Consider the following 22,177-nt stretch of genomic DNA (forward strand, 5'->3'; position numbering starts at 1 on the left):
ACTGTGTTTGAACTTACTGGAAACATAACGTGTAAGATTAAGGCCCCATCCTCAGGGATCTTGCAGTCTAAGATAAGGCAGCTGAGGTCTACGATGGAAGTTCAAAGCAAGGTCGCTGGGGTGAAACACCGGTGCCTGGGCCTGGGGATTTGGAATAGGCAGAAACTGGCTAAGCATTTGCTGGCAGAAACTTGGTTCTGTGTGGCCAAGCCTGTGGCAGGTAGTTCTCACCTGAGACTGAAGTGATGGCAAGAACCAAAGTGGGGAGCTGGGTCAGAACCCCTAGAAGAAAGTGAAGCTCAAAAACTTAGGAGATGCTATAAGAAATGCACTATCAAGCCATGGAAAGACTTGAAGGAAACCTTTTTTTTTTTTGACCAGACTGTGCAGCATGTGGGATCATAGTTCCCTGACCAGGGATGAATCTGTGCCCCCAGCATTGGAAACATGGAGTCTTCACCACTGGACCACCAGGGAGATGTCAAGGCTTGAAGGAGACTAATGCATATTACTGTGTGGAAGAAGCCAATATGAAAAGGCTACATACTGTATGATTCTAACGCTGACGTTCCAGAAAAGGCAAAACCATGGAGACATAAAATCATCATTGGTTGCCAGGGGTTGCAGGTGGGGAGGGATGAATAGGTAGAGCACAGAGGATTTTTAGAGCAGAGAAACTCTCTGTTTGATACTCTAATGTGGACCCATGCCATTGTACATTTGTCCAAACCCATAGAACGTACAACGCCAGGCATGCCCCTTAATGCAACTGTGGACTTCGGGTGCTTCTAATGTGCCGAGTGTACCACTCTGCTGGGGGATGTTGTTAATGGAAAAAGCTGTGCATGTGTAGGGACAGCGGGGAAACCTCTGTGCCGTCTGCTCAATTTTGCCGAAAACCTTAAGCTGTTCTTAAAAAACAAAGTCTTAAACAATCTGGGGGAATATGTGTTAACCTCAGTTCTGGAGAAGACACAGGCTGGGATGGGGTGAAACCCCCCAGAGCCAGAAGTTTATGGCTTGGTGGCAGAGTGATCAAAGAAAGCAGTTTGGAACCAAGCGGGGTGATGGAGAGAGGAGGAAATATCTTGGAAGATGGTCAGGCCACCAGTGTAATGAGCAGGTACAGACAGGGTCTGGGTGGGTCAGGCTGGCTTAAGGGACCAGTGGCAGGTGGAATAGAGAAGAGTTAGAAGTAGTTTAAGTCTTGGAGCCCCTCTGAGGGCTATGAATTCAAAAGTAGGAGGATTTCAGAGAGGTGTGCTGATGAGTTCTTTTCTGGGCGTGTTGGGTTTGAGGTTTTGAAGGACCCTGGGAAGGAAACTTTGAGTCTGGAGCTGGGGAGAGAGTGAAGATGTCCAGCTAGGAGTTGTCAGTCTAGACATGGCAGTGGAATTTGTGGGAAGAGATGAGATCACCAAAGGGAAAGAGCGTGAAGACAGGATGTTTTCCACTCCTTTGTTCATTCACCGGATATCTGTGTAGCACCAGGAATTGTTATAGGCAATCCTCATTCTTCAGAGTCCTCTAGAAGCTAAGAGCACTGCTTGAGGAGAAATTTGCCTTATTGAGGCGATGTTGGAGCTAGTGATGGGGGAGTATCTGAACTTTCCATCACTTCTCCCTGGGATGTGGATATGAGGAACAGGAAAGCGCACCGGGGAACGAGGATTCACTTTATCAGGACTCAGGCCTGTGCTCAGGGCTCCCGGTGCAGAGAGCTCCAGCACAGCTGTGTGGGGGCCCACACCTCATGGTTTTATCACTGAACTGGGAATCTCTGCCTCCTCTTAGCTCAAATCCAACTTTGATCACCAGTGTGCGTCCACACCCACAGGGTGTGATGGAGAACTGAGTAAGACGGCGGGGCGTTTGGCTCAGGAGAGAGGAACATCGTGTGAGGGCTTGTTGAGCTTTCAGTGCCCGGTGACCTGGCCTGCCAGGAAGCAGGGCCTACTCAGGTTCTGCAGTCAGGTTGGTAATTGTTCCTTCCTGGGCAGGAGGAGCAAGAAAGCCCTCAGCCGTTCTACAGGGTGTGAGCTCCAACCACCACTATGAAATGTGGGAAGTAACAGGCCCAGAACTGATTTGTCCTGAGTTGCGAACAACCCACTGTCCCTGTTCCTTGAGTTTCTTCCTTTCGGAATCCCTGCACGTCTTCCTTTTCTTTTTAAAATGAATAAATTTTTGGCTGCACTGGTGCCTCGAGTTGCAGTGCACGGGCTGCTTATTGCTGTGCCTTCTCTTGTCGTGGAGCGTGGGCTGCAGGGTGCGCGGGCTTCAGTACTTGTGGCACACAGGCTTAGTTGCCCCACGGCATGTGGGATCTTCCCGGACCAGGGATCACACCCGTGTCCCCTGCATTGGCGGGCAGACAGAATCTCTCACCTTCTTAGCCAGTGTGTAAGTGGTAGGGCTTTCCATATTTATTGTGCTCGCAGATTGTGGTAGAAAGATGCCCCAAAGATGTCCATGCCCCTTCCCTGGCACCTGTGACCTGTGGCTGTGTTACCTCACATAGCAAAAGGGACTTCCACAGATGTGATTAAATTAAGGATGCAGAAATGAGGGGACTGTCCAGGTGGGCCCAGTGTAATCACAAGGTTCCTTTTAAGAAGAGGCAGGAGGACCAGAGTCAGAACAGGAGGAGTGATGACAGAAGCAGAGTTCAGAGGGATGCCATGGCTGGCTGAAGCTCACAGCCGGGGACTGCAGGCGGCTCGACACCGGGAGAGGGAAGGAAGCAGATTCTTTGCTAGAGCCTGCAGGACTATCAGCACTTGATTTTAGCCCCTTTGTGACCCTTTTTAGAATTCCAGCCCTCAGGACTGTGAAGTGATACATATTTGTTGTTTAAGCCACCAAACTTGTGGTCATTTGATACAGCAGCTATAGGAAACTAATATACCAGCATACACCTAATTTCCAATTTATACCTACATAGGTGCTCAGTTTATTGGATGAATACTTTAAGCCCCAAGCTATGGTTCTCAATGGTGTTTTCTCAAATCTGTTGTTCTGCTGTAGTTCAGTTGCTCAGCTATGTCTGACTCTTTGCGACCCCATGGACTGCAGCATGCCAGGCTTCCCTGTCCTTCACCATCTCCCGGAGCTTGCTCAAACTCATGTCCATTGAGTAGGTGATGCCATCAACCGTCTCATCCTCTGTCGTCCCCTTCTCCTCCTGTCCTCAATCTTTCCCAGCAACAGAGTCTTTTCCAGTGAGTCAGCTCTTCACATCAGGTGGCCAAAGGATTGGAACTTCAGCTTCAACATCAGTTCTTCCAATGAGTATTCAGGGTTGATTTCCTTTAGGACTGACTGCTTTGATCTCCTTGTAGTCCAAGGGACTCTCCAGAGCCTTCTTCGTCACCACAGTTCGAAAGTATCTTTTTTTTTTTTTTGGTACTCAGCCTTCTTTATGTCCAACTCTCACATCTGTACACAACTACTGGAAAAAACATAGCTTTGACTATACCGACCTTTGTTGGCAGAGTGATGTCTCTGCTTTTAATACACTAAGTGTGTCATAGCTTTCCTTCTAAGGATCAAATGTCTTTTAATTTCATGGCTGAAGTCACCATCCACAGTGATTTTAGAGCCCAAGAAAATAAAGTCTGTCACTGTTTCCATTCCCCCCACCCTTCTGTTTGCTTCATTTGGGTGGGTAGAGACTTGGAGGAAACTGCCCAAGCAAGGAAATCCCCAGGTTCAGTTCAGTTCAGTTGCTCAGTTGTGTCCAACTCTTTGAGACCCCATGAACTGCAGCACACCAGGCTTCCCTGTCCATCACCAACTCCTGGAGCTTGCTCAAACTCATGTCCATCGAGTCGGTGATGCCATCCAACCATCTCATCCTCTGTCATCCCCTTGGATCCGTTCTCTAATCTGAGCCACCCAGCAGAGCAGTCCTGGGAGGGCTGTTCGATTGCCTTGGCTCTGTCTTGCCCTTCACTGCTTCCATACTCTCTTCACTGCAAATCCACATCCAGGAGATTTCCATGAGTTCAGAAAGCCAGGTGGAGTGGTAGCTGCACGTGAATGTTGTGCTTAACAGAATCTTAGTCGTCTGGGAATTGGCAGGAATTTAGTGAGCGAGGTGTAGCGGTGAGTGGAGTCAGATGGGCATTTGGCTCAGGAGATAGGAGCGGTGGGTAAGGGCTTGTTGAACAGGTGTGCTTCCTGTGCTCAAGATGCTCACATAGGCCAGCAGCTGATGCTTGGAATGATCTACAGAAGTGCTTTTGTGTCGAGGTGGCAGCTGAAATTCTGCTTTGCATAGAACCTAAGTGTCCTGAAAAAGGTGAAGCCTCCAACATGGGGCCTGGGGCCATGCTGTCCACACCCTCAACCAGCTTCTGAGGCCAAGGAGCTCCCCTGGAGTCCTTCCCTGGAGGACTTTCTGGAGTGTAGAGGGGCACTCCCTGCTTAAGTAGTGCTTTTCAACAGGCTTGCTGTGTCCCTGGATCTAGACCAAGCAGGGCGGTTCATTGAACACACACTTCCAAGAAGTTGCACAAACTATGCAATTTGATTTAAAAAACTTAGAATTAGGCCTCTTGAGATCCACGTGTAAATTTTTGCAAATAAGCACCAGAGCCACGTGACCTGGCCCAGCTGCCTGGCTCTGGACGGCGGCCCCTGACCCTGCTGCCCCTGTGTGTAGCCCTGTTTTTGGCTCTGGGACTCTAGACGGTAATGTTGGCAAAATATGGGTGGTGGAGGGAAGGACTGTTCCCACAGCCATGACAAAAACAATTCTTTTAGAGGCTTGGCATGCTGTTCCTAAAACCTTTCTATTCACACGAGGTTCCAGAGACCTTAGAATTTTTACTTATTTATTTGACTTATTTTAGGCTGGGCTGGGACCTCATTGCTGCGCTTGGGCTTTCTCTGGTTGCGGTGGCTCTTCTTGTTGCGGAACACGGGTTCTAGAGCCTGGGCTCAGTAGTTGTGGTGCAGGGACTAAGTTGCCCCACTGCACGTGGGATCTTCCTGGACCAGAGATCAAACCTGTGTCCCCCGGATTGGCAGGCAGATTCTTAACCACTGGACCACCAGGGAAGTCCCAGAGGCCTCATAAACTCTCTTCTTGGAAGTAAGAGGTTAGGAGATGTACTAGAACCCAACTCCTGGGATGGTGATTGAAGAGAAGGCTCTTTGTTGTTGCTAGAATTTGGGCAAGTCTCCCCTAAGCCTGGTTTAAGATCTGGGCTCCCTTTTCCTGCAAAGGTGAGTAGGTAGATATGGACCCACCTGCCTGTGTTCAGTGTAGACACTAACGTGATGGGATCTTCTGGCCCAAGTCAGAGAGGAGACTTTCTCTCTCTCTTCTCACACACACAGGTCAACATTGAATCCAGTGCAGCTTCTCTATGATGTGGTTTGTTTGGTTGGAGGTAGGGAGTTTAGAGTGATGGTAGAATTAGAAAAGCAGGGGAATAAAAAAATTACCATAAAATAGCTTTGAAGGGTATTTTTTCTGACTATATGAATAATTCATACTTAATAAAAATGCAGATAATGCAGGAATGGTATAAGGCCACTGCGTAGTGATAACCCGTATTAGCGTTCTGGTGACTATACTTTCATGTATCTTTTTATGGACACACATAGCATAATTTTACATAAAAGGAATTATATGAAATTACATCATATATTCTATTTTTTTCATCTCCACTTTAGAAAGTTCTATTTTTCGCCTCTGTTCTCGTTCTACTATTCTGTCCACCCGTGGGCACTTGCCTTCCCTTCCCGCCACTGTCACCTCCCATACTCAAGGTCACTGGTGTTGGCAGCCTGGGGGGCATCTTCCATATATTTCTTCATGGTCATGTAATCACATACAAACACAAATACTCCTTAAGGGAGTGTCTTGGATTTGGTTTGAAGTTTTTCTGCACCCTGCTTTTCCTGCTGAGTAACAGCTCAAGTTCATCTGTGTAGCTCCAGCTCGGGGAGGCGTCAGAAGCCATGAATTGGACTCATTACTTCTTATGCAGCCATTCTCTTACTGAGAAGCGTTCACTGTGTTTTCAGTTTTTTTGCCATCTCAGACAGTGCTTGGACATCTAGTCTTACCTAGTGGTGCCTTTATTACAAGAAACTAGAGCCCCAGAAGGAGGATTGCTGGGTGAAGGGGGTGTTTGTTTTCATTAACAGTAGACATTATCAGATTGCTTTCCAAAGGCTGTGTCAGTTCCCATTTTCACCCCTGGTGGGTGGGGGTTCCTTTTTCTCTGCTTCGCCAACAGCAGTTTACTTATCATAGTTACATTTCTTTTTCAGTTTGATAGGTGTCAAATAATATCTCACTGTTACCTTCATTTGCATTATTTTGCTTATCAGTGAGGTTGAAAAGCTTCTTTAATGCTATTGACCTGTTGGCTATTTTGTCTTCATTTTTTTTTTTAATGAATGCTTTCATTATAAAAAATTTATCTGTTTATTCTTGGCTGTCCTGGGTCTTTGTTGCTGCGTGGGCTTTTCTCTAGTTGTGGTGTGCAGCCTTCTCACTGAAGTGACTTCTCGTGTTGTGGATCACGGATTCTAGGGCACAGGCTTAGTTGCTCCCTGGCGTGTGGGATCCTCCCAAATCAGAGATCGAACCCATGTCTCCTGCATTGCAGGTGGATTCTTTTACCACTGAACCACCAGGGAAGCCTCTGTTGGCTATTTCTGCAAAGAAGTATTGCATGGAAGTCTGACCTTTAATTTTCAGGTTTTGTAGGGTTGGAAAAAAACTGGCGTGTGACCTCACCCAGACCTTCCTTCCCTGTGTGCTAGAGGCTTGATCAGATAGGAGAATGCAGATGGTGTCTGTGTTGAAGCAGATCAACAAGGAAGACTGGGGTCAATGCCTGGACTGGACTCGACATCAGGGGGTCGGGAATAATGTGGCTCCAGTCCTCAAGGGTCTGCTGCACAAGAGTCAACAGGTTTGATGAGTTCAGCAGCTGTAGGCAGGTTGCTGGAAGTGAGGTTGGCACAAGTGTCCATTCCAGGTAATCAGTCCTTTTGCAGTCAGCTGGACTCTGGCCAGTTGCTTGGTATAGGAGGAAAGGGTGTGGGGTAAGGAAACAGAATTAAAGCCCCTAGGAGGGGGGAGACAAGGGCTAAGCAGTGCTGGGGCCTTGGCAAGCACAATCCTGTTACAGCAAGCAAGTCCTATACTGGGCAGGGTGGCTGAGGAAGGATCCTTGTTGTACACACCATGTCCCCAAAGAAAGAACAGGAAAGACATCAGAGCTGCACCACACAGTCATCTCTGGACTTCTTTTAGAAACCAAACCCAGGGAAGCAAAACTAAGTCCAGGTTGCAGCAGCTGATGTGACTGGGGCTGCTGATGTGCTCTATGACTCTGGTGAGGATTGCTTAGGAGGACGTGAGCTTCTGTTCTCCACTCAAACCTATCTGGGCAGGTCTTAGCAGCTCTGGTTGTACAGGCGTGGAGAGGACAGAGGTGGTGGAAATGATGCAGAAGCAGGAATCACTGGAAATTTCCTTTGCTCATGGCAAGGCAAGGAACATGAGGAAGGGAAAACATTTCGTACCTACCCAGGTGAGTGACTGGCCACATTTCTGCAGCTAAAGTAAATTATTAATTAGGTTACGTTTCCCTTCAAAATCATTTTTTGGCTAATCGTGTTTCCAACCGGGAAGACCTCATCATTAGAAGTGACTGAGTTTATTAGACATTTCATTTACATTTAATGTTTTTCTTCCTTAAGGTGTGGGTTCGCATTTCTTAAACCAGTATTTTACATGGGGGAGCAACTGGGTTTCAGATATTTCTATCTTTTTATTAATTATTTTTAACACTCCTCTCAGGAAGGCAGCTGGTAAAGAAAATATAAGACTGTCTAAGGCTTTACTCTGTGGATGATGAAATCGTATGAACTCAACACAAACTCTCAGTTACTGTTGTCTTTTCACGCTATTGCAAGTCAGTGTGAACCTGGCTTCTACCAGGTCAGATATTTGTTTTGAACAAAGGCAGCTGTGTTCCAGCCCCTCTTCCTTTTTAAGCTAAGCTTAAAGATTTGAAGTTGCTTATGGATAATCTAGGTGCATGTCTCCTTGCTCTGGAGCTTGTCTTTTTTTTTTTTTTTTAAATAGGATTTTCTGTATGCTGATGATACAGTTTTTCTTTTTTTAACTTTGGTCATAAGCTAACAGTGGCCTCAATAGGCACTTATTTTAGCCATTGTGTGAAACCTAGTTCTAAAACCAGCATCAGCAGATGTCCTGTAAAATTTAATTGGTTACATTCAATAGCTCCATATAGCAGGTCACTTCCTTTAGTTAGTTTGGGCACACTTTGCAAATAACTCATCCTGGAGAATTCATTAGAAAGCTGTTTTATTCAAAGGCTGCTATTTCACAGGAGTGTTACTGAGATTTAAAAAGCAAACAAGCAAACAAACAAATTCCTCTGCTGAGCAATGAGTTAACTAGTAGTACTGGCTTTGAAATTTATCTAGGCCAAAATGATTCCATTCTGTATGACATACAGAATGTTGAGAACTTGATTAATCATCGATTCACAGGCTGGAATGTATCTAGAATATTTATTTGTTTGTTTTGGTGCCAAATTACTTTATTTGAAGGAATGGTACTGAGGAAAGAATTTAAGTAGATGTTTTGGTACTAGAGTGTTTATTTGTTTCATTTTTAGATGTATGCGTGTGCGTTTAGTTGCTCAGTCTGTTTGACTCTTTGCAACCCTGTGGACTGCAGCCCACCAGGCTTCTCTGTCCATGAAATTTTCCAGGCAAGAATACTGGAGTGGGTTGCCATTTCCTTCTCCAGGGGATCTTCCCAACCGAGAGATCCAATCTGCATCCAATCCAATGCATCTCCTGCATTGCAGGTGGATTCTTTACCACGTTAGACCTGGCCTAACCTTCCGGTCTCTTGTATTGGTCAGGATTGCAGTAGAAGACAGATAACACATTTAGAGGAGGTGATTGAAGATGTTTTAAAATTTACAGAAGAGGAGTTGGGTTAAGAAACCAACATGGATAGTGAAGCACCAGGGTCAATCAGAAGGGGAAACTTACCACTTCCAGTCTGGTGGGGCAAGTGGGGTGCAGTTGCCAGAACTTCATGAGAATTGTGGGGGTGAGGGGGCCTCCTGAGGGGCCTGTGGCCTCAAGTGGAGGGGCAGAAACCCTGCCTAACCCAGGTCCAGCAAGAAGGGACCCGGGGAATAAGTACCCTGCCAGTGCCTCCTGTTGGCCTGAAGTAATAAGCAGCCAGAGGGCAAGGAGAGCCAGGTGGTACATTTCTTAGTGACTGAGCATAGGGTGGAGGAGAGCTGAGTGGGATCTAGAGGGGTAGATGGAGACTTTTCAGCACAGCTCACCTTCAGGTGGAAGGAAAATGGACATCCAGGCAGGAGAGAGGAAGCTGGCTAGACTCCTCAGTTTTCCCAAGTCATTGTCAGTGTTGCTGGTGTCCACTGGAGCTCCATGTAGTAGGAGAACCACAGGATACCTGCAGTGGAGGTCCCTGCTGGGAAAACCAGCCTCTTCTTACGTGTTCTCCATCTGTTCAGACGCCTCAGTGGGAGATTCATGGAAGACTATTTGCAGAACATTCAAAATCTGGACAGTATGACTTGTTTTTACTGAGTCACACTTCATGTTGAGTTCTCAGCCATCACTGAGTGTGGCTCCAATGCCAGTCTACCTATTGCTGTGTGTGCCCTCTACTGTGACTTAAAATATGTGCGACAAATAACTTAGACGTGAGTGTTGGGGATAGTTTGTTTCCCCTGAGGAACCCTTTTTCTTTCTGGACATCGAGAACTGTGTAGCTGATTTCTCTTCCTGTCTTAATTTCTGGGAAGCTTAGATCCAAATTTTCAAGCCACCTAATTTGGCTTCCTTTGGGATCCTAGAGTTTATGTATGTTTGTGTGTGTGTGTGTGCGCGTGTGTGTGTGTATTTCCTTCTTTCAACTTTTACTTTTCATTCAGATTTGAATTTTTTCCTGGATCTAACTTTTATTCTCATTTTTTAAAAACTATTTTATGTAGTTCTGATAAGCTACCTGAAGTAACTTCCTATAAGGTAGAGTATTCTTACACATTTTGAATACGGGTAAATTCAGTTAATCACTTAAGGGAGTCTGGAGGAGAATGGTCTAGATGAAGGTTCAGAAACCTGGGACCTGCCTCATGTTGGATGAACGTGTGATTGCCCTCAGGGAACTGACCTCTTGAGTGCTGGAGTGCCCTAGGGCTCCATCTTTGGTGCAGAGATAATATTTCCTTAAGTGTATGTGAGGGTAGGAGAAGGATGTCCCTCACTTTGTCTGCAAGAAGCATTGGGTGGGTGGTTGTGCTCAATTAATGAAGTATTTAGGCAAGTATCTTGAGAAGTTTAAAATGCTTCCTATTTGTTCATGGGCTCATTTACCATTTATTGCAAGCACTGGGCCAAGGATACAAAGATAGGTAAACTTGTTCATTTATCCTTTCAGTAGATATTTGTTGAACATCTACTGTGGGCTGTGTGTTAGTCGCTCAGTCATGTCCGACTCTTTGCGACTCCGTGGACTGTAGCCCAGCAGGCTCCTTTGTCCGTGGGATTCTCCAGGCAAGACTACTGGAGTCGCTTGCCATTTCCTTCTCCAAGGAACATCTATTGTGTTGGCCCTAATCCAAATGGTGGGGAGGCAGCTGTATAAGGAAAAACTGAGATTTTCCCCTCTGTTGTGTTTCCTTTACAACTTCATTTCTGGTCACCAAGTGTGTGGAAGCCCCCTGCCACACACCCCCCAAGTAATTCTCTGCAGAAGTCAACTGGATGTCCTACAATTTAACTCAGTTCTAACACTGACTGCCTGGAATAGTACAGTACAGATCCCACAGGTTCAAGGCTCCCCCAAGATGAGGTTCCCTGGTGGCTCAGATGGTAAAGAGTCTGCCCGCCAATGCAGGAGATGCCGGAGATGTGGATTTGATCCCTCCTTTGGGAAGATCCCCTGGAGAAGGAAACGGCAACCCTCTCCAGTATTCTTGCCTGAGAATTCCCATGGACAGAGGAGTCTGGCAGGCTCCATGGAGTTGGAAAGAATCAGACACGACTTAGCAACAAAACAACAACAACCCACAAGACGGTTGCCATTTCAGATGCCAACTGCAAGCAGTGGTTCCCAGTTTATATGTAAATTACCTCCTCAGTTCAGTTCAGTTCGGTTGCTCAGTCGTGTCCGACTCTTTGTGACCCCATGAATCGCAGCACTCCAGGCCTCCCTGTCCATCACCAACTCCCGGAGTACTCTCCGACTCTTGTCCATAGAGTTGGTGATGCCATCCAGCCATCTCATCCTCTGTCGTCCCCTTCTCCTCCTGCCCCCAATCCCTCCCAGCATCAGAGTCTTTTCCAATGAGTCAACTCTGCATGAGGTGGCCAAAATACTGGAGTTTCAGCTTTAGCATCATTGCTTCCAAAGAACACCCAGGACTGATCTCTTTAGAATGGACTGGTTGGATCTCCTTGCAGTCCAAGGGACTCTCAAGGGTCTTCTCCAACACCACAGTTCAAAAGCATCAATTCTTCGGTGCTCAGCTTTCTTCACAGTCCAACTCTTGAATCCATACATGACTACTGGAAAAGCTGTAGCCTTGACTAGACAGACCTTTGTTTGCAAAGTAATGTCTCTGCTTTTGAATATGCTATCTAGGTTGGTCATAACTTTTCCTCCAAGGAGTAAGCGTCTTTTAATTTCATGGCTGCAGTCACCATCTGCAGTGATTTTGGAGCCCCCCAAAATAAAGTCTGACACTGTTTCCACTGTTTCCCCATCTATTTCCCAGGAAGTGATGAGACCAGATGCCATGATCTTCATTTTCTGAATGTTGAACTTTAAGCCAACTTTTTCACTCTCCTCTTTCACTTTCATCAAGAGGTTTTTTTAGTTCCTCTTCACTTTCTGCCATAAGGGTGTTGTCATCTGCATATCTGAGGTTATTGATATTTCTCCTGGCAATCTTGATTCCAGCTTGTGCTTCTTCCAGCCCAGTGTTTCTCCTGATGTACTCTGCGTATAAGTCAAATAAGCAGGGTGACAATATACAGCCTTGATGTACTCCTTTTCCTGTTTGCAACCAGTCTGTTGTTCCATGTCCAGTTCTAACTGTTGCTTCCTGACCTGCAGACAGGTTTCTCAAGATGCAGGTCAGGTGGTCTGGTATTCCCATCTCTTGAACATAACAGAAGCAGAAGATATCAAGAAAAGGTGGCAAGAATACACAGAAGAACTGTACAAAAAAGATCTTCATGATCAAGATAATCACAATGGTGTGATCTCTCACCTAGAGCCAGACATCCTGGAATGTGAAGTCAAGTGGGCCTTAGAAAGCATCACTATGAACAAAACTAGTGGAGGTGATGGAATTCCAGTTGAGCTGTTTCATATCCTGGAAGATGATGCTGTGAAAGTGTTGCACTCAGTATGCCAGCAAATTTGGAAAACTCAGCAGTGGCCAGAGGACTGGAAAAGGTCAGTTTTCATTCCAATCCTAAAGAAAGGCAATGCCAAAGAATGCCCAAACTACCGCACAATTGCACTCATCTCACATGCTAGTAAAGTAATGCTCAAAATTCTCCAAGCCAGGCTTCAGCAATACGTGAACCGTGAACTTCCAGATGTTTAAGCTGGCAGAGGAACCAGAGATCAAATTGCCAACATCCACTGGATCATTGAAAAAGCAAGAGAGTTCCAGAAAAACATCTATTTTTGCTTTATTGACTACGCCAAAGCTTTTGACTGTGTGGACCACAATAACTGTAGAAAATTACCTCCTACTTGGCTACAAATTGGAGGTTCCCATGACCCCGTCCCCCTCAGGTTTGATTAATTTGCCCCAGCAGCTCACAGAACTCAGGGAAGCACTTCTTTTATTTACCAGGTTATTAAAGAACATGATAAAGGATATAGATGAACAGCCAGATAAAGAGATACAAAAGTCAGGCTCTGGGAGGTGCTTCTGTCCCTGTGAAGTTGGGGTGCATCACTTTCCCAGTGTGGATGTCTTCACTAATCTGTGAGCTCTCCAAACCCTGTACTCTTCAGATCTTATGGAAGCGTCCTCACATAGGCATCATTAATCATTTACTCATTTCCAGCCCCTCACTCCTTTCTGGAGAATGAGAAGCTGAAATTTCCAAGCTTCTAATCATGACCTGGTCTTTCTGGTGGCCAGTCCCCATCCAGGAGACCACCCAGAATTTCCTCAATAGAATGAAAGTTGCTCCCAGTCACTTTGGAATTTATAAGAGTTTTAGGAGCTCTATGCCAGAAACAGGGGCAGAGACCAATATATTAACTTTCTATTATCTCACAGCAATGATGAACAAAACAGCTTCTCTTCTCACAGAGCATTTCATAAATCCCAGAGGCACTCGTAACCAATGGGGTTTTTTGCATGAGTTCTTTCTGTTTGGGATGTGCGGAGGCTCACTGTTAAAATCAAAGCTATGTTTTCATATTAGGGTTTATAGATCTAAACTATTGTTAAAGGGAACTTCCCTGGTAGTCCAGTGATTAAGACTTTGTGCTTCCATTATAAGAGATGAGGGTTCAATCCCTAGTTGGGGCACTAAGGTCCCACATACTGCTTGGCGTGGCCAAAAAATAAAATAAATTTAAAAGAAACCAAGATTAAAAATAAATAAAAAACTTTGTTAGGGTTGTTTGTATCCACAGAGAGGGGCTTCCCATCCTAGGTGATGCTAGTGGTAAAAAATCTGCCTGCCAGTGCAGGAGACATGAGAGACACGGGTTCGGTCCTGTAATGTAGGAGACCTGGGTTTGATCCCTGTGTTGGGAAGATCCCCTGGAGAAGGGCTTTGCAGCCCACTTCAGTATTCTTGCCTGGAGAATCCCATGGCCAGAGGAGCCTGGCGGGCTACAGTCCATAGGGTTGCAAAGAATTGGACATGACTGAAGCAATTTAGCACACACACACACACACACACACATTCACAAAGAGATTTATAGGTTTCTTCCATTCTCCTAACACCATGGAATGATATCTACAGGTAGGAGTTAAAAGACAGTGATAAAGTTGAGGACTATGTCTGCAGTACCTGAGGAGGCTAATGTGCTGGGCTTTTCTTGTCCGAGGGATGCTGCAGGTGCATGATGTGATGACATTCTCCAAGTCTCACACAGCACGTTAGAGCAGAGAGAAAGGTAGTTTTCAAGTGGTTCTGGCCATGCTATTCTCATTTTGACTTAGCAGATCAAGGGCAGGGCTTGTGTTTTGACAACATCCCTAAAAAAACCCAACATGCTTACTGTTCCTATCCAGTGTTCAGAAATGCTATCTGCCCCCATGTGCTGGTTTGGCATACAAGGAAACTGAGGCACAATCAGGCAAAGAGATTACCCAACATCATAGTTAAGGGCAAAGCCAGGACCCAAACTCAAGTTCCTGACTCCCACACAGGAAGGTACCCCTTCCCTGAGCTTGGGCTGTTTACCTTGTATGTGCCTGCAGGTAGTGAGGGTGGGGAGGTGGGGTATTGATACACCCTTGCTGTGAGGTTATCCACCCACTTTCTCCCCTGCTCTGGAAGGAGTGCCAGTAGAAGCATGGCCTGGGCATTTTGGTTTCATTCCCACTTGATACTGTACTTGCTATTCTTCCATTGAATTATTTCAATTGTTAAATGTATAGTGCCTGACTCTTAAGACTTCTCAAGGCAGATGGTGCTGCTTTGAAAACCTTAATAAATAAAGTGTTTAGGTATTCCTCTGGTGGGGAAGTCTCTCTGCAGGAGATCATTCCGGCAGGCATTTGCTACCAGAAGTGTTGTTGCAAGCCCTTGGAGGTTTCCACAGAGAGTTATAGCTAAGCCTTCTTTGGCCAAACTCATTTATGGGTATGTGTAGTTATGGAGGAAATGACTCCCAGAAAATGGCTTTCCAAGGAAAAAGTCTGCCCATTAGGTGCACCATGGAGGCTGAGTTGAGGGCATTTGATCAGTTTTTTTCTTCATGATTGATTCCACATTTGGTTTTGAGGACTTGATTGTTAAAGCCTAACATTCTAGTCCTGGTACAAATCCTTCTAGATCGAGGAAGGAATTCTGCTTTTGTTTTTTTTTTTTAATTGAGATGTCACTGATTTACAATATTGTGTTAGTTTCAGGTGTACAGCAAAGTGATTCAGTTACATATATATATGTATATATATAGTTTTATGTATATATATAAAAGAGTATATATATTCTTTTTCCTTATAGGTTATTACAAAATATTGAGTGTAAGTATCCTGTGCTTGAAAGTAGATCCTTGTTGGTTATCTAGTTTATATATAGTAGTGTGTATATGATAGTCCCAAACTCCAAATTTGTCCCTTCCACCTCCTTTCCTCTTTGGTAACTATAAGTTTACTTTCTATGTCTATGGGTCTATTTATGTTTTGTGTATAAATTCATTTGTACTTTTTTTTTTTTTAGATCCCATATATAAGCAATGCTGCTGCTACTGCTAAGTCACTTCAGTCGTGTCCGACTCTGTGTCCCATAGACAGCAGCCCACCAGGTTCCCCCATCCCTGGGATTCTCCAGGCAAGAACACTGGAGTGGGTTGCCATTTCCTTCTCCAGTGCATGAAAGTGAAAAGTGAAAGTGCAGTCGCTCCATCATGTCCGACTCTTTGCGACCCCATGGACAGCAGCCCACCAGGCTCCTCCGTCCATGGGATTTTCCAGGCAAGAGTACTGGAGTGGGGTGCCATTGCCTTTGTTTTTGGCTTACTTACTTAGTAGGACAATTTCTAGGTCCATCTATGTTGCTGCAAATGGCATTACTTCATTCTTTTTTTAATGGATGAGTAATATTCCATATTATTTTTATATATATATGTTGTGTGTGTGTGCACGCGCACGTGTATGTGTGCATATGTGGCTGCTCAGTCACTTCAGTTGTGTCTCTTTGTATCCCCATGGACTTCAGCCCACCAGGCTCCCCTGTCCCTGGGATTCTACAGGCAAGAATACTGGAGTGGGTTACCATGCCCTTCTTAATGTATGCATATGTATGTGTGTGTGTATCTATCTATCTATATACATATATATACCACATCTTCTTTATTCATCAGTCGATGGACATTTACTTAGGTTGATTCCACATTTTGGCGCTGGTAGTTAGCGCTGCAGTGAACAATGGGATGCATGTATCTTTTCACATTATGGTTTTCTCTGGATATATGCCCAGGAGTGGGATTGTAGGATCACATGATAGCTCTATTTTCAGTTTTTTAAGGAACCTCCATACTGTTCTCCATTGGTGGCTGCGCCAACTTACATTAGACTGGGAAAGGAATTCTAAAGTCCCAAGGATGTTCCTCTCTGGGCTATTCTTGGGATATACAAATATTTGCATAGTCATTTTCATCTGACTTGCATATGATTTACATATGCCTTCTGAGACAAGTCTCATCCAGGCAGTTTGCAAGTTGAAATTTAATCTCTTCAGGTTAGGGTTGCCCTTCCCAGATTTCTCTCATCTCCTATTACGTCACATGGAGTTGCTATTCCACTCCTGTCATTGAGTCCAAGGACAATGTCCTGTTGTCTATCTGCTGCTCCAGGGACAGTGTCTTTCCTTCTGTCTGCAGCTCCAAGCATAATGCCTCACATAGTAGGGGCTCATTAAGTATTCAGTGAATGAACTGATAACTCTGATCCCTTTTAGTTGACTCTCCAAAGCCTAGTCACTGGGCTTTCCTGGTAGCTCAGTGGTAAAGAATTCACCTGCCAATGCAGGAGATGTGGGTTTGATCCCTGAGTTGGGAAGGTCCCCTGGAGAAGGAAATGGCAACCTGCTCCAGTATTCTTGCCTGGGAAATCCCATGGACGGAGGAGCCTGGTAGGCTACAGTCCATAGGGTTGCAGAATCAGACGTGACTTAACAATAACAAGTGAAGTCACCGGTGTTGGAGGACAGGAAAGGACTAACTAGAGAACTAAAATCTCATAAAGAAAATGGAAAATAACATAAGAGTCTATCTTTGTGTCTTAGGGACAAGGAAGAACTTCTTTTTAAAAAAACTTCAAAAAATATAAAACATAAAGGGAAAATTTGATTTCCACTCAATGAAGGATACTACAGTTAATAGGTGATGGATGAGAGGAGGTATTCAATATATCTAAAACTGAAAGAAGATTCACATCTACAGCATAGTAGCAACAAGTTCGAATCAAAAAGAAAAATAGCAACAACCACATAGAAAAATGGGCCTAGCAGCTAAGCAGGCGGCTTACAGAAAAGAAATATAAAAGGCTCTCCATTATATGGAGAGAGGCTCTATCTGGAGAAAGCAAGTTAAAACAACAAAAAGATCACTTAAAACCTATTAGACTTCAAAAGGGGGAAAGCTGGATGCTGCTAAGTGTTGGCAGGCATGTGGGATGAAGAGTCCTTAGCACCCCACAGCGGGAGTGCAGCCACTTAGGAGGGTGGTGGGGGAATGCATGCATGCTTAGTTGCTTAATTTGTGTGCGACTTTTTGCAATTCTGTGGACTGCAGCCCCTTAGTACTTAGTTCTATTTAAAAAAACCGTAAACCTCATGGCCCAGCGGTCCCACTCCTAGGTATAAATCTAGAGGAAATGTCAGACCAATCCCTAAGGGAACATGCATGGGGATTTTGGAGCATTATTCGATGTGCAAAGGTCAAATTAGTCTGTGTCTCTCCCTGGGAACACAGACAAACTGTAGAGGCTATACCTATGGAGCCCTGTAGCTACTTTGCTAAGTGCAAGAGGTAAGCAAGAGAATGAGAAACAGTTAGGTAAATTAAAAATGTGTACACACAGGGGACTTCCCTGTTGGCACAGTGGATGAGAGTCTGTGTGCCACTGTAGGATGTGTAGGTTCGATTGGTTTCTGGTCCAGGAAGATCCCACATGCTGTGAAGCAATAAGCCCATGCACCACAACTACTGAGCCAAGCTCTGGAGCCTGGAAATTGCAACAACTTAGCCAGTGTGCTGTAACTACTGAAGCCTGAGTGCCTAGAGCCCATGCTCCATAACAAGAGAAGCCACTGCAATGAGAAGTCCTTATATCACAACGAAGAGTAGACTCGGCTCACCACAACTAGAGAAAATCCTGTGCAGCAGTGAAGACCCAGCACACATGCAAACACACACACACACACACACACACACACATATGTACACAAACATATGCACATTTTGTAAGAATATAACAAAGAGAAAGATACCATTAAACACAAACCGATAATCACCTCTAATGGAAGGAAAGGCTAATGGGAGAAAAGGAAATGAATCGATAAATTAGTAAAGTAAGAGAGGGCCTTGCTCAGATCCTTGATGACAGTGTGTTATGAACCAAAGAGTGTGGTTAATTTACCCTCTGCTTCTGAGAGTCTCAAGCCAAAAGAAGCAACCCACCACCACCAACTTAGAAAAATTAAAGTTCTGGCCTAGAGCTTGGGGTCTTGCATCCCTTTATATATATCTAACCTTTAATTTGATTAAAGAGTTCACACTCACATTTGGAAAAGTCAATGTTTTGCTTAATAGGCTGTTGTGCCCAGAGGCTGTTGCTTTTTCGAAGTTGACCTGAGAATGAATAGAGAAAAAATTATTCTGGCACTTGTTAAAGTGGTAAGGGAGCCTTAATCAGGGCTATTGCAATACGGGAGATAGAGTGGGCTCAATTATGAATACAAGGACAATAGGGATTTTAAAAAAATATTTATTTTAGTTTTGGCTGTGTTGGGTTTTTGTTGTGGCACACGGGATCTTTTATTGTGGTGGGCGAGTTTCTCTCTAGTTGTGGCTCACAGGCTTGGTAGTTGTGGTGCAGACTTAGATGCCCCATGGCAGATGAGATCTTAGTTCCCTGACCAGGGATGGAACCCACATTCCCTGCTTTGCAAGGTGAATTCCTTTTTAAAAAAACTAAGTAAATTCATTTATTTCTAATTGAAGGATAATTGCTTTACAGTATTGTGTTGGTTTCTGCCAAACGTCAGCATGACTCAGGCAAGGCAAATTCTTAACCCCTGGACCATCAGGGAAATCCCTGACAATGGGGATTTGTAGCCAATAAGCATGGTAAAGGGGTTGGTGATGAAAAATCACTAAGATGAGACATTATGGGTGGGTGGAAAGGTTTACTAAATTGACTTACTAGCATTCTTACTGAAGACAGGCCAGGGTGATCAGATATCTAGAGTAGGGATTCTCTCAACCAACTTAGCAAAACTAGACTTGGTAAGGACAGACACAGAGCCCAGGACTGGAGCCTAGCTGAGAAGAGGACTCAGAAGAGCCTGACTAAGATTTGGTCAAGGTGACCTTGGTCAAGGGACCTTGGTCACTGGGAGAGCCCTGTGCCTTGTCTGCTTTCCTTTCTATGGTATCTCCAACTCCTACCAGGGTGCCTGGCAAATGGTAGATCCTAGTAAGTGTAAGAATGAGTAGTGATGGACTTCCCTGCTGGCTGGGTGGTGAAGAATCTGCCTGCCAGTGCAGGAGATGCAGGTTCCATCCTTGGACTGGGAAGATCCCCTGGAGAAGGAAGTGGCAACCCACTCCAGTATTCTTGCCTGGAGAATTCCATGGACAGAGAAGCCTGGTGGGCTACAGTCCATGGGGTCGCAATGAGCTGGATATGATTTAGCTACTAAACAACAACGACTGTGATAAGGATAGATCTTCCTGGAAGATTCTCTGGGGTGTTAGAGCCTCCTTGATGCATGTTCACACTTACCCTTGGACGTGTGCTCCCCCAGAACTGAGCCTACTGGCTGTGGGGCACTGCAGGCCTGGGGGCTGAGGGGGCACTTGCTTGCCCCAAGAAACAGAGGACATTGGAACCAGAGGGAGGAGCAATTCCAAGAGCTGTGTGGGAAGCTGATGGCCAAGACCCAGAAAGGTGTCTGGAAGGTCACCAAACCCTTCAAGCCAGAAATTGCTCCTGAAATCTCAAGTTTGAGAACCAAGGATGCCAGAGCAAGTGCAAGTGTGGTAGGAGAAAGGGGGAACCTGGGGCTGCTAACAGTCACTTAGACTCTGTGGTTCCCAACTTGCATCACATAGCAGCTTATGGTACTGTGGGTGCTGGCTGGGTTAGGGGCTGAGTGGAGCAGGGGCCTGTGCCCTGCTTGAGTGAGACCACAAAGACCTCAGAATGCTGCCTGCTGCTGCCCTCCTCCTGTTACCAAAGAGCTTGTACTGCTTGCCATGTGCTGCTGCTGCTAAGTCGCTGCAGTCGCGTCCGACTCTGTGCGACCCCATAGATGGCAGCCCACCAGGCTCCCCCGTCCCTGGGATTCTCCAGGCAAGAACACTGGGGTGGGTTGCCATTTCCTTCTCCAATGCTTGTTGTGTGACAGGCCAGTAAATTGAAAGATAAGTTGTTGGGAAAAGGGATAGCGACTTTATTTGAAAAGCCAGCAGATGGAGAAGATGTTGGACTAGTGTCCCAAAAAAATCATCTTTTTTTTTCCCTTAGATTTGTTTTTGATGTGGACTGTTTTAAAAGTCTTTATTGAATTTATTACAATATTGTTTCCATTTCATGTTTTGTTTTTTTTGGCCACAAGGCATATGGGATCTTAGCTCCCCAACCAGGGATTGAACCCACAGCCCCTACATTGAAAGGTGAAGTTGTAACCAATAGACCACCAGGGAAGCCCCCCAAAGAATCATCTTACCCAAGTTAGAATCCAGGCTTTCTTTTACGCTAGAGGAGGAGGGGGTATGGTTAGTTATTGCAGACTTCTTTGTGTCAGAATCTTTTGTTCTTGGAACTGTCCCTGTAGGTGTTTAAAGATCATGACTTTCTGGCAAACTGCCAACAAGACAAATGATATTCTCTGTTCCGCAACTTTTAATCTCGTGTGAATGGAGAAGTGTTATGCCTCTAAAGGTCAGAGCCTTGAGAATGTCCTGTACATCCCAGGCTACATGGAGCCTTCTTGTAGTGAAAGCAGAGTGGAATACAAAGATTAAAGTAAGAGAAACATTCAGAATGGGGTGGGATTTGTTCTTCCCTGTTCCACTCCCACCCTTCCCTCACTGTGTGTGTTCTTCAGAGGGGCTGCCTCGCCCACCCCAAGTTAGCAGAACGTGGTGGCCTTCTCTTGATCTCCTCCCCTCTGGAATGTCCCCTGGCTGAAGCTGTGCCTGCCTGGTCTCCTGTTCTCTTGGCTCCCATGCCAGACATACCTGGCTCTGGGGCATCTTTGTTTTTTGTTAATTAGATGAGCACTGGGGAAACAATGTCAAAACCAACTGTGTCTGCAAATTCTGGCACAGGCAATGGCAAATAGGCTGTGTCCTTGTGTTCCCCAAGTTGTACTCGTTGTTTGGGTCCAGGGGTTGGTCTGGGGGCTGATGTCTGCTTTTGCAGCTGATGTGCTGATCCCAGCCTCCTTCCCAGTATCCCAGTCTCCTTCCCAGTATCCCAGCCTCCTTCCCAGTATCCCAGTCTCCTTCCCAGTATCCCAGCCTCCTTCCCAGTATCCCAGTGCTCAGTCTCCCACCGGGGACAGAATGGGCCCTGCCACTTTCTCATCCATGTGTAGCCTCAGAGTGGTTCCACACCTACCTACATCCTCCTCCCCTAAAGTGCCTGGGTTCTTCTGGATCCAGACTGTGATGTTAATAACTGTGCTCAAGGCCAGGGAAGTGGAGTCCTAACATCTGCATGCTGGTAATAGCTACAGTAATAAAAATAACAATATTTACTGTTGCCACTAGGCATTGTGCCCAGTGCTTTTATGGCCATTATTCTCATTAATCCTCACAGCCGCAATAGAAAGTGGGAAGCATTACTGTCCTGTCTTTATATTTGAGGACACTGTGGTTGGAAAGGTTGAACAGTTTGCCTGCAGTCTCACGAATAGATGAGGTGGAGTTTGGATTTGAACTGAGACTTTCTGACTCACAGGCATAGGCTTAACCATCCTACCATGTGGTGCCTTCTCTGTAACGGCAGTTCACTCCTCATCCAGCCCCATCTTTATCTCTCCTGCTGTGATGCTGTGATCTGTGGCACCTCATTTCATCCTCATGGCGCCTCATGGTGTAGAGGTAGGGATGGTTATTATTTCCATTTTCTGAATAAGGAAACCACAGTCTGGAGAAGGGAAGTGAGATATGCCCACGGTCACA

At 45.4% G+C, this 22,177-nt stretch overlaps 1 protein-coding gene across 3 annotated transcripts in view; it reads left to right on the forward strand.

Moving 5' to 3' along the window:
- The window catches only part of CNIH3 (cornichon family AMPA receptor auxiliary protein 3), a 150,619-nt gene that overhangs the window by 44,412 nt on the left and 84,030 nt on the right, over nt 1–22,177 (forward strand). Inside the window, exon 1 of one of the 3 annotated variants that reach the window (XM_069545441.1) lies at nt 7,136–7,562. The exons of the other annotated variants lie outside the window; for them this stretch is intronic. Coding sequence (XP_069401542.1) covers nt 7,473–7,562 — 90 coding nt within the window. The 5' untranslated portion in view covers nt 7,136–7,472. Of the gene's footprint in view, nt 1–7,135; nt 7,563–22,177 lie in introns of those variants that run through there. 3 annotated transcript variants of the gene reach the window in all.

This window comes from Ovis canadensis, chromosome 12 (genome assembly GCF_042477335.2).
Source record: "Ovis canadensis isolate MfBH-ARS-UI-01 breed Bighorn chromosome 12, ARS-UI_OviCan_v2, whole genome shotgun sequence".
Taxonomy (NCBI): domain Eukaryota; kingdom Metazoa; phylum Chordata; class Mammalia; order Artiodactyla; family Bovidae; genus Ovis; species Ovis canadensis.